We start from the raw sequence: 15,630 nt of genomic DNA, 5'->3' as shown, positions 1-15,630 counted from the left end.
GAGTTCGGCAGTTTTAGTGCTTACATTTGACTTCCACAATTTTAAAGACAACCGATTGCACACGTTCTATAGAAAGAAACACATTTTGGATTCGCAGTTTAGGCCTCTTACCTAGTTAGATATTCTTGATTGTTCTTTCAAATTGGTATAGTCCTACATCCTACACCGATTGCCACGGGGGAGTCATCGGTGTCGGGTTTTGAAGGTACGACATCACGACAGCGCTCACACTCAGCATGAATGAGGACAACACCTGTTTCGCATCGTCACTGACCCGGGAATTGGCAAAGCTTATACAGGAGCAGTAAAGCGCCAGCCAGGCGCACCACTTTAATTTCATCATTAAACCGCACATAGAGAAAATCATACCTGAAAGTATATTATTCCTTGAAACGAGATGCGAGTATTTACGGGAAATGTTAAACCAACCTAGTATATTCATGTAGTCCGGCATAAGGTCATCGCCGACGCCAGAACCTTGATTGCCCGAGTCCACCGGTTTATAGCGATTCACTTTGTCCGGTCGACGTGGATCTACAGTGACAGTCATTACGCTGAAATAGTTATTAAATATTATTTGCTTGCAATGAGAATATTGAGTATACATTTCGATGTTGAGGAATATGGGTACAAAACATTTTGTTGGGTTCATTTGTATTTAATTACCTAGCGAATGGCAAAACTATCTACACTATTGATTTATCTCTATCTCGAATCAATATAAAAATCCAAAAAAACAAGTGATTGGCGAATATTGCACCCGCACTGGCTATGGGCAATCCGATATGTACCCTCACGTTTTAAAAATATCACAATCTGTCATTAAATTTTATTTTATTTTCAACTTTTACGCATGGGATTGGATTTTTTGTTCGAAATAAAAACATCGCCGCACTCTAACGAAATCGATGTTTCAAAGTGCTGGCCTTTACAAAAAAAAAACTGACGAGACAACAGTAAAACTACCAACCATCCCACAGTGGTCCCGAGCAAAAACGCTTTTAATCCACCTAACACTGTGATGAGACATTTCTTCTAACTCTTATCACTCTCTTCAGATATTATATCGTTTGAGAACATTTAGAACTTGATGCTTCGTGATGTTTTTGATAACACATACTACATGGGATCGTGGCAAGACTCAGAGAATCGCTCAAATATGCATAGGACAACATCAGTGTTAGAAATCTCAAACCAATGGGAATCAGTGCTAGAAATCTCAATCAATGGGAAAGCGAAAAAATGGCCCATACGATAGACATACAAACGAATTATTGCTAATGCTCTGTTAATAAAATATCTAAATTCCTCAATCAATGCATTGTGGTGGGAAAACTGAATTTTCCTAAAGGGGTTATATATTGTGCTGAGCCAAAAAAATCAAAATTTTTTGAATCGATTTAAAGTTTATACTCTCAATAGCGTTTGCTCAAATTTCCAACGCGACTGAGAACTAAGAATTGAAATCGTAGCTCCTTATATCACGCTACCTCTGAAGTGCATCCGTGCATAGTTCAAAAACTTTACTTCGACATCGACTTTTTCTAAAAGTGCCTTTCCAGTAATATCCTTGATTTGAATAATTATCGCTAAACCTAACGCTAAAGGACGAATGAAAACCTCTCGACACCGAACCGTTTGAGAAAATCATCATAATTACTAGAATTTTCATTTTCACGAAACTTTTCGAAATCTAGCGAAATCCTCTTAAGGCACCAGCGGGTCTCATTCAGATCCATTTGCCCGGCGAGTTAAATCTGTAAAGAATACTAAAACTTAACTTCTATTCCATAATTTTCAGCTCAGCAATTCGAGAGATCGTACTCACCGCAAGCCATGAAAAATAAATTGCGTTGTGAAACGACGGTCACTATTTTTTTTTTTAAATCACGGTTTAATAAAAAATAAAACTATTAAAAAATTTCAAACTTCATAATTTTCACAAATTTATTAGAGTAAAATGTTCAATAGGCTTTTGTAAAATTGTGTAGGAAAAAAGCTGAAAATTTAAGTATTTTCTCTATCTGCAACATATAAACCCTTAAGTATACCAATTAATTGGAATAGGTTCGCCAAATTTTGGAACAAGTCGATAAAATAACCCCTTGAAAACTACATAAAAATTGTTGTAGTTCGATGCAATAAAAAAATCCCCAAAAATGGAATGTACCTATTAATGTGGGACACAGTGAATAATACATACAATAAAGACCCGTTTTTATCAGTCTCATGGTGTATTTTAGACTGACAAAATGGGTACATTGACTAAATCGGATAATTTTCTTTTCCTTTATAATAAACTGAGTAAATTCGCCATAAATACTTCTTGGACGATGTGCTGTTTAACGTTTATAAAACTCATCGAAGATACTAAACCTCCGAAATTGGCGGTTTCAAAATGATGCTATCTTGACCTTAAATTACTGTTTTTGAACCTTTATATAATTGGTCATACAACAAAAATCAAATGCTCATCAAAATCGATCAGGACCTGCTAGAGTCGAATGGAAAACGCCATTTTTCATAAATTTTTCTCAATCGATTTTTGGAGTCATCAAATCCGCTGATATCTAGCCTCAACTCAAAAACTGTCTGAGGACGCGAAGAGGCTTTTTATCATTAGTGATGATTACGATAATGACAGCGAGGACTTACCAAGCAACAAGAAGTTCGGATAATACTTAAAAAAACACACTTCACATAAAATTTCAGCGTGAAAAAGCACCTAATATGTGATTTTTTAGAAATTTGGGTAAAGTTAATTGATCAAAACTTTTGTACGTTTTAATGAATCATTTCAATAACATTCTTTAAATTTTCCATGCAAAAATATTGACTTTTTGTGGAAAGTCTCTGGAAAAACACAATAGGGATCTTTAGGGGTGTGCGGATTAAGGCATTTTCTGATGCAGATTGGTGCGGTGAATTAATATCTCTATCCTTTTTCTATTTTTAAGCCCGAAACTATTGAACAATTTTTTTTAGTTTGTTTCTTTTTAGGACAATAACACATCCAAACCCATACAACTTGCACGACTCCATAGGTTGCCTCGTCAGATCTACCATAGTTTGCAGATGAAATTTGGGATCACGCAGAAAAAATAGTGAAAATAAACAAATTTTGGTTTTAAATAACAATTTTCCCGTTTGATATAGTGACAAACAAGATTCAGGTTTGCTACAATCAATACTGTTGGTTGAAATTACCAACTAATTCATTTGTTGGCTTTTCAGTAGTTTCAACAAATATTTCGTTTGAAACAACAAAATCATGATAAGTTTAACCGAACAAACAAGTTTGAAGAAACAAAAACAAATCGTTTGTATTAACCATAGGAGAGAACAACTCAAATTTAGTTGACATTAAACAAAAATTCTGTTGGTTTTTAACAAAGGGATCAGTTAGATCTTACAAATTTTATTTTGATTCAACAATGTTTCTATTTAAAATGTAAACAGAAATATTTGTTGAACTAAACCAAATACATGCTTTCGAAAAACGCCCATTTCAGTTTGAAACAGTCATTCGCTACGTTTTTGATTCAACTTAACGTTTTGTTGGTTCAAAAAGGCCTGATTCTTCTGCGTGATGGCAGGCTGCTAGCGGATTGCAAAAGTACCAGATCATGCTGTGTGGGGTGCTGTCCCGGTTAACAATGAGGCGAACGAGATATTTGCGGATACGGCATTTAGTAGGACAACTGTCAGTTCATTTGCTGAATTTAATTTGGTTTTTTTAAATTTAAAAATCAGAAAAGAATAATTCTTGAGCGTTTATTTAAAAAAGACTTATCTACAATGAGTGACTCTCTTTGTTTACTTTCTCTTTCGATTTTTACGGCGTCACTATAGCACTGTTCACTTATTTTACAGTACAGATCGAAAGACGGTCGTTTTGACTAGCATATTATGCAAAGAGTTGAGGGGTAAATGTGAAAGCGACCGAATTATTAACAGAAGAGAAATTAAACAAAGAGAGTCACTCATTGTAGATCTGTCGTTTTGAATAAAAGGTCTAGAATTAAGGTTTAAAAATGATATGAGTGTACTCATAACCTATACACAGCAAAAAGAATTGTAATGATAGTCGATGCGATGTTCACCGATGCGCATGGAATTTAGACGTAATGGTAAATCAAATACAATATTGTGCTGTTTTAGATACAATTATACACCAATCACCTAGTATCACATAGAAACTATGTGACTAGGTTTTTACGTCATTTCCACTGAATATTGCTTTCGGATCGATATTGTATTGCAATGAAAATGATGTACGAAATTGTTGCATTGAAAATTGTGTAATATTAATCTCCTGGAAGAATATCCCTGTTCAGAGTGTGATATTGTTCATTGACATATTTGTATTATCACACGATTTGGTGTAATATTATATTCATAAATACGCACATCACTGTTTACATCAACTTTACTGTGATATCACACGCACTAACGCTATATTAAACAGTACAAAATTATTTTCAGTGTATGAATGACAACTCTTCGCCGCCTGCCACATCTCGTTCATCAAAGACTTTTCCTGCGTGTGATGTGTGATAATTTTGGTATACAGATTCTCTACTCGTGCTAGTCCGTCTTTAGCAGGAAAAGTTTGCTCATCCCCTCCAAGTCTTCAAGATTAGGAAGTGCGCAATTCCATAAGGTGTTCCCGAGGCCAGATCATCGAAAAATTTTGTCGGCATAGCTGCATGTATTACCAAAAAGACAGTTTGTTTACTGGACTACTTATAGCTCGGCTGTGGTATGGAGGTTAATGAACGATCGATCATCAAATCAACCGAAGTAGGAAGGATCAGCTGGATTATCGGAATGACCATGAAGAGGCCGGGAAATTAGTACAGCTTTAATTTGATAAGAAGAACAGACCAAACTTTATCATGGTAAGTGAAATCATTTGCATAATTTTAAACATTTGACACCCTTTACATCTACCGTCCGCATATTTTCCATAATTGTCAGAGAATTTGTCCCCTGGTATTCTTCATCGTGATAACAAACTGTGTAATGCTGCGACAAATGAATCGTTCGATAGATTTTAGACCTTTATACTATTTGTCACCATACACACGAAGACACTATCTTTTGACAGCAGCTGTTTTCGTCCAACTTGCTGTAAGAGAATATGTCCAGCATAATCAAGACCAACCTTTTGAAATACTGGCACTGGCACATAGATTCGCCATTAACTCACGTACTTTTGTAGGTTTGATCTTGAAGGTCGTTTTCTCGAATAACTTCCGGATTCAGGAGAACATTGCAATCGATCGATACTAATCGTGATCGGAGCCTGGTTTTCCTGGCTTTTGAATGACGATGTCATTTAGTTGTCTCTAATCGTGAGGGACAATGTTACCCCCAAGAAACCTAGTAAATGAATTCAACGAGTATCTTTTAACAGATTCTGGCAGATTCTTCACCAAATTGAATTTATTCCTGTCGGGCCCTGAAATTTTATTGTTACATGATACGAGAGCAAGTGAAAACCACCATCGAAAATAGTGTTTCGCTCGCATTATCGTGAGGGTACGTGGCGCGGTCAGTTTTCTGTGCCGGGTGGAAAATGGACAAACCTTTTTGGCGAATTCGAATATCCAACAGTTTCAATATTATACACTAATTAGTATTGCTTCAGTTTCGCATCGGGTTTTGCCCCAAAGAATGCTCATCGATGTTTCTATCGTTGATCCGCCAACGAACCAGCGTAGGTAATTGTTTCCTGGTCTTCATCAAAATAGATTATAACTATTAGAGGGAGGAAAGCGCCACTGTCTCCATGTATTCACGGACTGAAACATGGGGTCTCGCTCTAGCATATCGAATACCATTACTTTGACTTTAACAGTGGCATGCGACCTCTAGTTGTTATAATCTTTTCTTTCATCAAATTCTTTATTTGCGTTTCTAACGTTGCGTACTATTGGTAGCTAGCGAGTAAACCGTCGTCCTGCAAGGTCTTACACGAGGTGACCTTCTTTACGTATAGGTCTGAGCACTCTTTGTTCCATCACTTACAATCCAATTTTTCAATTTCTCCGAAAACATTTCTCGCACTTTTAGCGCAAAATAATCAACACGTTCTTTTGCAAATTAATTAATTCTTATTAAAATGGAGGAAACATTTCGCGGATCTAGAACACTAATGACAGATCAAAATCGCTTTGACAACCCCTGGTAACTCGACAAGTTCCTAAGCTAATATAACACCTATTTCACAGTGAATTCTTGACCGATTCCTACAAACTTGATATTATATGATAGATTCAATACTCCCATTATCTGCTATTCAATTTCTTTGAGTTCTGACTTTTGGTTATGAAGTTACATGTTGGTTATTGCGGTCACTTAGGAATTTCTCATATAAACCGGTACAATTATTATACCTCAGAGGCTTAAAATCGATTGAAATAGACATCAAATTACTTAGATTCACAGGTCTAGATTACTGATAACCAATCTAAGATTCCACCGAAAGTCCCGGGTTCCAGGCATATACCAGAACCAAAGTCACATTGGTTCTTCATTGATGACCGAATCAATTTTTACTAACCTAGTCATAAATGGAAAGTTTAATATACGGTTGGGCATTTTACCCCCCATTGAGCACCCTCCCTTCCCTTTCCACCCCCCATGTTAACACAAAGATTCAAGAACTCATACTAATTAAGTTAAATGAATATTATTTGTTGCAAGTGTGTCAGCGACGACATGCCTATCACGTTAGTAGCAGTCGTGGTAGACATTAGTAATGTCATCACTAAGCTGAATCTGAACTACAGAATCACGTTTCCTGGGAAACATTCACCTTGTTGTTGCCTCGCGAAGAGCAGTCTTCAGCAGGTGCCTATCTTAATGAACTACTAAACAAATTAAGTCCGCCCGATGTAAACCGCTTCGGTTTTCTCACCAAGCGTACTGGTCTTGAAGCTCCCATTCATTGCTTCACTTTCCATGTACTGTATGACTGTTGCAGTACTGTATATAAATTTACTACGGGTTTATTTCGTAGTAATGGCGAATAGATATTTTATATCATTAAAATATTTTAAAATCATGTGGTATCAGAATGGCAAAATTAAATATTAAACTAATTAAATGGGTTACATCATTGTAGAATTTAAAAAAAATCGATTTTTTATTTGCCTACTCGAGTGTTTTCAAATTTATATACTAAAAACCGATTTAATCCACCTATCAGTGAGATGAGACATTTCTTACACATTTCACTATTGGATTAGATTGCAGAACTCACGAGAAGTAGGCACCCAACAAGAGGTGGGATGAAAACAGTTTCAAGTCTTGCACGAATAAAATCTCGAATAAGCTGAATAAATTATAGAAATCAACAAAACGACCGAAATAAATAAGTAAAGCAAAAAATGAAATAATAGGTTTTTAAATTCATAAAATGAGTAGAAAAATTAATGTAAATCGAAATTATCAAATACACGAATCAAATTAGATTAGGTTATTAAATAAAAATTAAGATTATATTTAGAAATAGTTATAAGATTAAGATTAATTGACTCATACTAACAAATTGAATGAAATAAAACGAATGACTGAACATGAAAAGCATAAAATTAAAGATATGAATCAAATGAATCAAACGAATCAAATGAATCAAACGAATCAAATGAATCAAATGAATCAAACGAATCAAATGAATGAAATGAATCAAATGAGTCAAATGAATCAAATGAATCAAATGAATCAAATGAATCAAATGAATCACATGAATCAAATGAATCACATGAATCACATGAACCAAATGAATCAAATGAATCAAACGAATCAAATGAATCAAATGATTCAAATGAATCAAATGAACTAAATGAAACAAATGAACTAAATGAATCAAATGAATCAGAAATCACACGAATCAAATGAATCAAATGAATCAAATGATTCAAATGAATCAAATGAATCATATGAATCAAATGAATCAAATGAATCAAATGAATCACATGAATCAAATGAATCAAATGAGTCAAATGAATCAAATGAATCAAATGAATCAAATGAATCACACGAATCAAATGAATCACATGAATCAAATGAATCACATGAACCAAATGAATCAAATGAATCAAATGAATCAAACGAATCAAATGAATCAAATGAATCAAATGAATCAAATGAATCAAATAAATTAAATGAATCAAATTATTCAAATGAATCAAATGAAACAAATGAACTAAATGCAACAAATGAGCTAAATGAATCAAATGAATCATGAATCACACGAATCAAATAATTGAAATGATTCAAATGAATCAAATGAATCAAATGAATCAAATGAATCACATGAATCACATGAATCAAATGAATTAAATGAATCAAATTGATTTAATTCATCCAGTGAATACAATGAAATGGATCAAATGAATAAAAAGAATCGATGAACAAAATGAATTAGGTAAAAAATAAATGAAATGCATAAATAAAACAAACGAATCAAATAAACAAAATGAACTGAGGTGATAAAATGAATAAAAAGAAAAAAAATGTGCAGAATAAAATTCATTGATTAAAATGAAAAATTAATCAATTGTAAAAGGTTATAAATTAATATAAAGAAATAAATTGAATCAAATAAATTATTGGGATGAAATGATTAAAACTGAAAAAGTAGTCAGATTATTAAAATGAAGAAACTGAACAAAATGAATAAACTAGAAAAAATGAATAAAATGCATACAAAAAAACAAAGAATAAAATAAGTTAAATGAATGATATGAGTAAAATGCACAAAAAGAATAAACTGATCAGAGTGATTCCAAAGAATGAAACGAATAAAATAAGCAAAATGAACGCATATGAACAAAACGAATAAAAAGATGCTGAATGAAATAATTAATTAAAAAGAAATGGTCATATATTTGAAGCTAAAAACATTTTTGAATGAAGAAAATGAATATACCGGATTCTACGAATTGGAGAACCATTGCATCAGAAAGTTTTGAAATGTTTTTGAAAATCCCATCTTCTGAGAAAAGTCTAATAAATATGCAATGGACTTTCTAGGGCTTCCATTTTTTTTTTGGTTTTATTCTTTTTGTTTTCATGCTTCTTTACTTGACGGCGTCGTTTTAAGATTATCTGGTGTTTCTACTTTATTGTTGGACCTTAATTAGTTATCAGGAACCTGGAACGTTCAATTTGCTTTGGAATTCGAAGTTTTTGGTTTTTGGTCGCATATTCCCGAAAAAAAGATTTTTGTACAGAATAGAATTTACTGGTCCAGTATTTTAACGCGCAATTGAATATAGTAAAGTGGGACAAGGTCACATGTGCTTTCAAGCCGCTTGAACAGAGAACGACAGGGAGAATGCGATTCGTGAATGAGACAGGTAGATATTTCAAAGTTTTTATTTGCATTGAAGTAAATAGTGTGAAATGTCTGGCTATGTCGATAGCATAAAAGCCGTGCATTCAGTTGATTGCAATGCAGTCTCTTCCCATTCATCCTTATAGCTTTCATATTGTTTCGTTCGGAATTCTCGTGCAGGCAATATGTCAATAAATAAGTCCTATACAGACCAATACTGTGAAAAAGAAATGGTTCAAACTACTCAGTATATCCAGATATGGACGACGATAAGTTAGAAGACACATCGTAGTTGCATCCCCCATCGAGAGTGGGTACTTTGGAACTCAACTTCTTTTCCTGGATCTAATTTGTGGATATTTTTGGTCTTTGATCCGTTATTTTCATGAAAGTTCGTACCAATACAACGAATGTGCAGCTGATACAACTCATGGTTCATTCGCCTGCGCCACGTTTCATCTTCCATCTGCACGCCACCATAGATGGTACGCAACACCTTTCGTTCGAAAACTCCAAGGGCGCGTTGATCCTCCACGAGCATAGTCCAGGTCTCGTGGCCGTAGAGGACCACCGATCTAATCAGCGTCTTGTAGATAATCAACTTCGTGCGGCGGCGAATTTTGTTCGACCGGAGCGTCCTCCGGAGTCCAAAGTAGGCACGATTTCCCGCCAAGATCCGTCTCTAAATTTCTCTGCTGTTATCATTGTCGTCGGTTACCAGTGAGCCCAAATACATGAATTCGTCGACCATCTCGATTTCGTCACCGTCAATCCGAACTCGGGTGGAAGGTTCACATTGTCGTCTCTAGAACCTCTTCCTCTCATGTATTTTGTCTTCGAAACGTTGATGGCAAGTCCAATCCTGCTGGCTTCTGCTTTCAGTCTTTGAGCATATATTTCATTCAAAATTCAATAGAGATACGAATAGTTTAAATATCGCACGTGGAATGTCTCTTTTGAAAATTTTCATCGTCAAACTTTCATATTATCCAGTTAAGCCAAATATTTTTCTGATATAGCCATGAATTTCCCTAATTATAGTGTAGATACAGGCTTTGAATACAATTGAATTAAAATTGAGTTGATGTAGCAGACAAAAAATAGTTTTGTTTTCTCAAACCTTCGCAATTACAATTAACAAATATTTCAGATTGACAGAAGATCTTATCACGCAACTTAGAAATGGATACAGAAATAGCTAGATAGATGCGATAGAAGAGAAACAGAGAGAGAGAGAGATGGGGGGCGTGTGAGGAATGGCAAATGATGGTTAATGCAGTGATATTATTTTTATAGGTATATTATTATGATATATTGATTTCTTACATTCTTATCATAAATAATGTAAGTAGTAATTTTTGCGCCATAACCAGTATAACCTAAATCTTGCAAACCCAGTAAAGTGCAGCCGGAAATGAACTGGAATTCTGGCTGGTTTCAGTTCGCACACGGACTCCAGTGACACAACCGATTCTAACTAGAATCGGTTGTGTCACTGGAGCCGGAATACGAACTGGAACCAGCCAGAATTCCAGTTCATTTCCGGTTGAGCTTAACTGGGAAAGAGCTAAATTTTCGCTAGATTTTTGGGCTTCAAACATACAGTTGCTTTCGAAGAAAGTTTGGATATCTAAACCAGGTGCGCTACTGTCGTCATGTTTTTTTGTGGCTGAGTGCGACAGAATTGACAGCGGTTATTCCTCTACCCAGTCAAACTAGTCCGGAGCCGATTCGGAATTCCAGCATGACTTCCAGCTCAAATGCGTCAACCGATAGAACCGGAATCGGTTGTTTTCTTTGAGCTAGATTCCATGCTGAATCCATCCAGAATTTCGAACCGGTTCCGGAATCGATTTGACGGATAGTTGGGATAGGTTGGTGTGGCGGCGCTAGTGTTTTTTGTATATTAATTCAAATGTTTACACACGTTTTTTGTTCGATCATGGATGTCTGTTCTCTGTTGTAATTCACAAAATGTTCTCAACATAGAATTCCTTGAATCACGTAGATGTGTTTTCATACCCCGATATTTAAAATCGGTTTAGTTTTGCCCCTAAAACACCAGTAAAGCAATACTCTGTATGAAACAATCTCATTTTTAGTTAGTGGAAATTGGTAAGCGAGGAATAAAAATACAAAATGTTTAATATCTTCGCCGCTTGCGCAATCTATAGCTTGTTGGAAAGGTATTTTTACAAGCTTTCTATTTATGTGCAGTTTGTGAGCAATATTACATTGTTCAAAAGTTATTTGCAAAAATCCTGCCGTGTGTTGACAAAATCCATATCTCAGAAAGTAAACAACATATCGAAAATCAGAAATAATAGTGTCAAATGGCAACGTTAGGCCTTTCATTTGAAACTAGTTTCATTAAGATCGGTTCAGCCATTGCTGAGATAATTACATGACATTTTGTACATACATACATACACACACACATACAGACATTGTCTCATTTTGTCGAGCTAAGTCGATTGGTATATGAAACTCGGCCCTCCGGGCCTCGGAGAAAGTTTTCAAAGTTTGAGCGAATCCTATACATTTCTTTTGTAAGAAATGTAAAAACGAAAAGCAACAAGAATATTTATATACTCAAATTTTCAATTGCGAAGTAAGACGCGATTAAACCTAGTTCACCTCAGAAAATCTGATCGACATCGGACAGACCGACATATCGTTAATAGTAACAACAATAATTTATATCATTTCCTTTATTTTCAGTATGAGACGTCGACTTCAGCGCATGAGCGCAAATCAATCACACAACCGCGCCATTGAATGGACGTATAATCACAGAGAACAGACGTCCAACTCCAGTTTTGAAGTTGTATAAAATCGAAGACATTTTCGAATGTAGTTGATATATCATCACCAGGTGTGTTAGTATCGTCATTTCGTTTGGTAGCCGAGTTCGACTGGATTTACAGGTTTATTGAGTCGGAATCGGTTGTTTCCTTTCCTTTGGAATTTGTGAAATGGCCTCCAAAGTAGTTAAATTTTTCTTTCAAACACAAATGTTTTATTTATTAACAAGTTATAGGTTCGAACATACCAAATTTATTAAAATATAGTTTGCTTTAATGTAAAATTTAGCTGACTACCAAAGCTTTCATATCACATCTCTTTTCATACTTTTTGTAGCGACTCACTCTATCTTACTCAGGTGCACAGTTACCGCCGGATAAAATATTGGCCCCAGAAACGCTTGATATAATCTGTAGCTTTTTCAAATCTTAATATGATTGGACTAAAAAAGTGGAGTCCTTTATTAGTATGTTGTTATTATGCGTGCCAAATTTAATAGGTTAGATCATGTATGGATAAACCAAAAACGGTTTCAAGGGCGCGTATAATGACAACTCGAATGACAACCTATTGAAGGATTAAGCTGCAAATTTTTTTTCCAAAAATAATAAGATTTCACAAAATTACAGACGATTTAATCAAGTGTTTTGTGAGCAATATTTTACTTTGCGTTTATAGTGCACCTGAGTATATATTGTTCCCTTTTACATCGTTCGTTATTACACCATAGGCCGTTACACCATTTGCAATTACATCATTCTACATTACGTCGTTTGTTATCACATCGTTCGCCATAGCATTGAGTGCAATACATCATTCTTCAACACATCCTTTTCATTGCATCATTTAGTTTACGTCGTTCCACATAGCACTCACTCGTGTAATATCACACTACTCTATCTAAAGAGCGATGTGCAGCGATTTTGATGTGATATCACAAGATTTTTTTTGCTGTGATAGGATAGGATCCGCCAGCTCTGTCCGCTGTTTTTGAACCAATTCTGAACCAGCTCGTGATTGGACGAAAGTGACATAGGCAAACCTTCGGCTTGGTAACTAAAAGTACTAAAGGGCTGCTTGGAAGTGTTGTCATATTGTGATATCAAACATAAAACGACGATTGTTAACTGTGTTGATTTTTTGTGTATTTTCTACTGCTGTTTTCTCCAAAACGATCACATGTAGTACTGGAACAAACCTATACATTTCTCCAAAACAAAAATTAAACCTTGCAGAAAAGTAGTTTTAGAATATTTAAAATAAATCCGAACAGAGAAGGTTATTCTTGTGGCAGAGGTTGCTTGACTCAGAAAGCAACTTACAAAAATGAAGAGGCATGAAGATATTTTTCGTAATGTCCAACAACGAATATATATTATTTTGTTTTGCTGTATTCCGATGGAAAAAGACGTTATGATCGTTTGAATGTGGATATAAAGACTAAATCTTTGATTTTTCCAGAAGCATGAAATTGGTACATAATATAGAATATTTTAATCAGAACAAATATACGACCGAAACAAAACAAATATTTTGGCAACATTGGTCGAGTGGGGGTATGTCGTTTTCAACAGGGATTAGTAAAATATAAGAAGAAGCCAGCTGGCAAATCCTATCCTAGCTCATAACAAGGACACCATTATCCATTTATCATTTTCACAAGAGTCCTCGAATCTAGCAACCCTGCCAGCGTAGTAAAAACATCGCAAAATCTGTGTCACTTTATCTTGTGATTAAATTTATTTTTAACTTTCCTCTTCTTTGGCTTGTATTAAACCAAAAACACCAAATAGTGCAGTTTTCAATATTCGCAGCAACTGGAAGTTACGGTGTGCAGAACCGTTTACCTCAACACAATCCTAGTTCAATTAGAAGAAAGCTACCCCACCCTCCAAAAGAACGATGACTGGCTTCTCGCTAAAACTAAAAACCAAAACGGGCCAACAACACATCGTAAGCAATTTGGCTCAGAGTACCACCGTAGGAAACTTGAAAGGAACAATTACCGAGCTGACCAAGATCCCGTCGGACGTGCTGCATGTGGTGCTTGGGTTTCCACCATTCAAGCAGCTGATTTTGAGCAATGACGACGAGCTGATATCGAAGATCGGCATAAGTAATGGGGACACGTTGATTGTGGAAGCACGGCAGATGAGCGAAGAGGAGCGCAACCGACTGGCGACGCTGAAACGTATGGAGGAAGATGAAGCACTTGCAAAGGAACTAGCCGCTCAGGGCGAGGAAAATAGTGGGATCTTGCTGAAACAAATCGTTCCGAGCGATAATTCGTGTCTTTTCACTAGCATCGGTGAGTAGTTCATAAATTTTGTTGTTGTTTATGTAGATGTGTTTATTGGGCTTTCCAGGATTCGTGCTAACCGGAAAGGTTGACCCAGATAACAGTCAATACATGCGACAGATTATTGCTGCCACTGTAAATGGAGACAAACAGGAATACAACGAAGGTATCCTTGGTCGACCAAACGATGAATACTGTGCGTGGATTTTGCAACCTGAAGCGTGGGGCGGAGCGATTGAAGTCTCAATCCTTTCCGCTTACCACGGCATCGAGTTTGACGTTGTGGATATAACGAATGCGATAATCAATCGATTTGGAGAGGATAGAAACTATGGCATGAGAGCTTTCTTATTGTTCGATGGTATTCACTACGATCCTTTGTATCTGGAATCTACTTCGGTAAGCTCAGATGAATCAGATTGTTCCGTCGCTAACCTTACCCGATGATTGTGCTTTTTTTAGGGCGAACCCCCAAAAACTATCTTCCCTATTGAGGACAATCTGGTATACAGCCAGGCAGAGCAACTCGCCAAGGAAGCCAAATCGTCTCGCCAGTTTACAGATGTGAACAAATTTTCTCTAAAATGCATTGACTGTGGCTGCCTTCTGAAAGGGCAAGTTGAGGCACAACAGCATGCGCAAAAAACCTCTCATGTTAATTTTGGCGAGGTTTAGAAGTGTTCTATATGTGGATGACTGAAGCTTAAATTTGAATCTTGTGTTTTGGAGACAGATATATATTTCACCAAGCATGCTGTTGAGATTTCTGTAGACATTTTAGCATTTCAGAGTTGGCATCTGTTTTGTGTTCTAGGCATAATTGATATAAATTTTGGGGAAACAAACTGAATAAAATGTTGCACTACTATTTGCGAAGTGGATTGCAGCTATTATAGGTGTCCAAAATTCCAAATATTTTTATTGAGCTTAACAAGTGCTTGTACAGTCGCGGTACGCATTACATATTTTTACAGCATATGATTTAGCTTCTCAAAGGCATTAGATTATCAGCATTATTTTACGTTACGACGTATCGCCTTTTCGAACGAATGTGATTTACATTCTCAATAACGACAGCAAAATGGAATAAGCACCCTTATTCTGCATTACGACGGATTGATTTTTCGAACAAATGTGGTTCGATCGAATTTGACTCCCGTTTGTTTTTGCTGTCGTT

General features: G+C 35.8%; 2 protein-coding genes across 2 annotated transcripts; one reads left to right on the top strand and one right to left on the bottom strand.

The window, feature by feature from the left end:
• Nucleotides 1-39: 39 nt before the first annotated feature.
• Nucleotides 40-822, bottom strand: LOC131691389 (protein Asterix). Its single transcript, XM_058977734.1, has 3 exons — nt 667-822; nt 430-554; nt 40-369 (listed from the first exon to the last, which is right to left on the bottom strand). The coding sequence occupies exons 2-3, from the start codon at nt 548-550 to the stop codon at nt 161-163; spliced, it is 330 nt and encodes a 109-aa protein (XP_058833717.1). The 5' UTR covers nt 551-554; nt 667-822; the 3' UTR covers nt 40-160.
• A 13,028-nt stretch (nt 823-13,850) lies between these two features.
• LOC131691555 (ubiquitin thioesterase OTU1) lies at nt 13,851-15,359 on the top strand. The gene is made up of 3 exons (XM_058978065.1): nt 13,851-14,462; nt 14,521-14,852; nt 14,916-15,359. Exons 1-3 carry the CDS (start codon nt 14,057-14,059, stop codon nt 15,126-15,128), a joined length of 951 nt encoding a protein of 316 aa, XP_058834048.1. The 5' UTR covers nt 13,851-14,056; the 3' UTR covers nt 15,129-15,359.
• Nucleotides 15,360-15,630: the final 271 nt, after the last annotated feature.

Source organism: Topomyia yanbarensis, chromosome 3 (genome assembly GCF_030247195.1).
Source record: "Topomyia yanbarensis strain Yona2022 chromosome 3, ASM3024719v1, whole genome shotgun sequence".
Lineage (NCBI taxonomy): Eukaryota > Metazoa > Arthropoda > Insecta > Diptera > Culicidae > Topomyia > Topomyia yanbarensis.
This window is presented reverse-complemented; position numbering and strand designations above follow the sequence as displayed.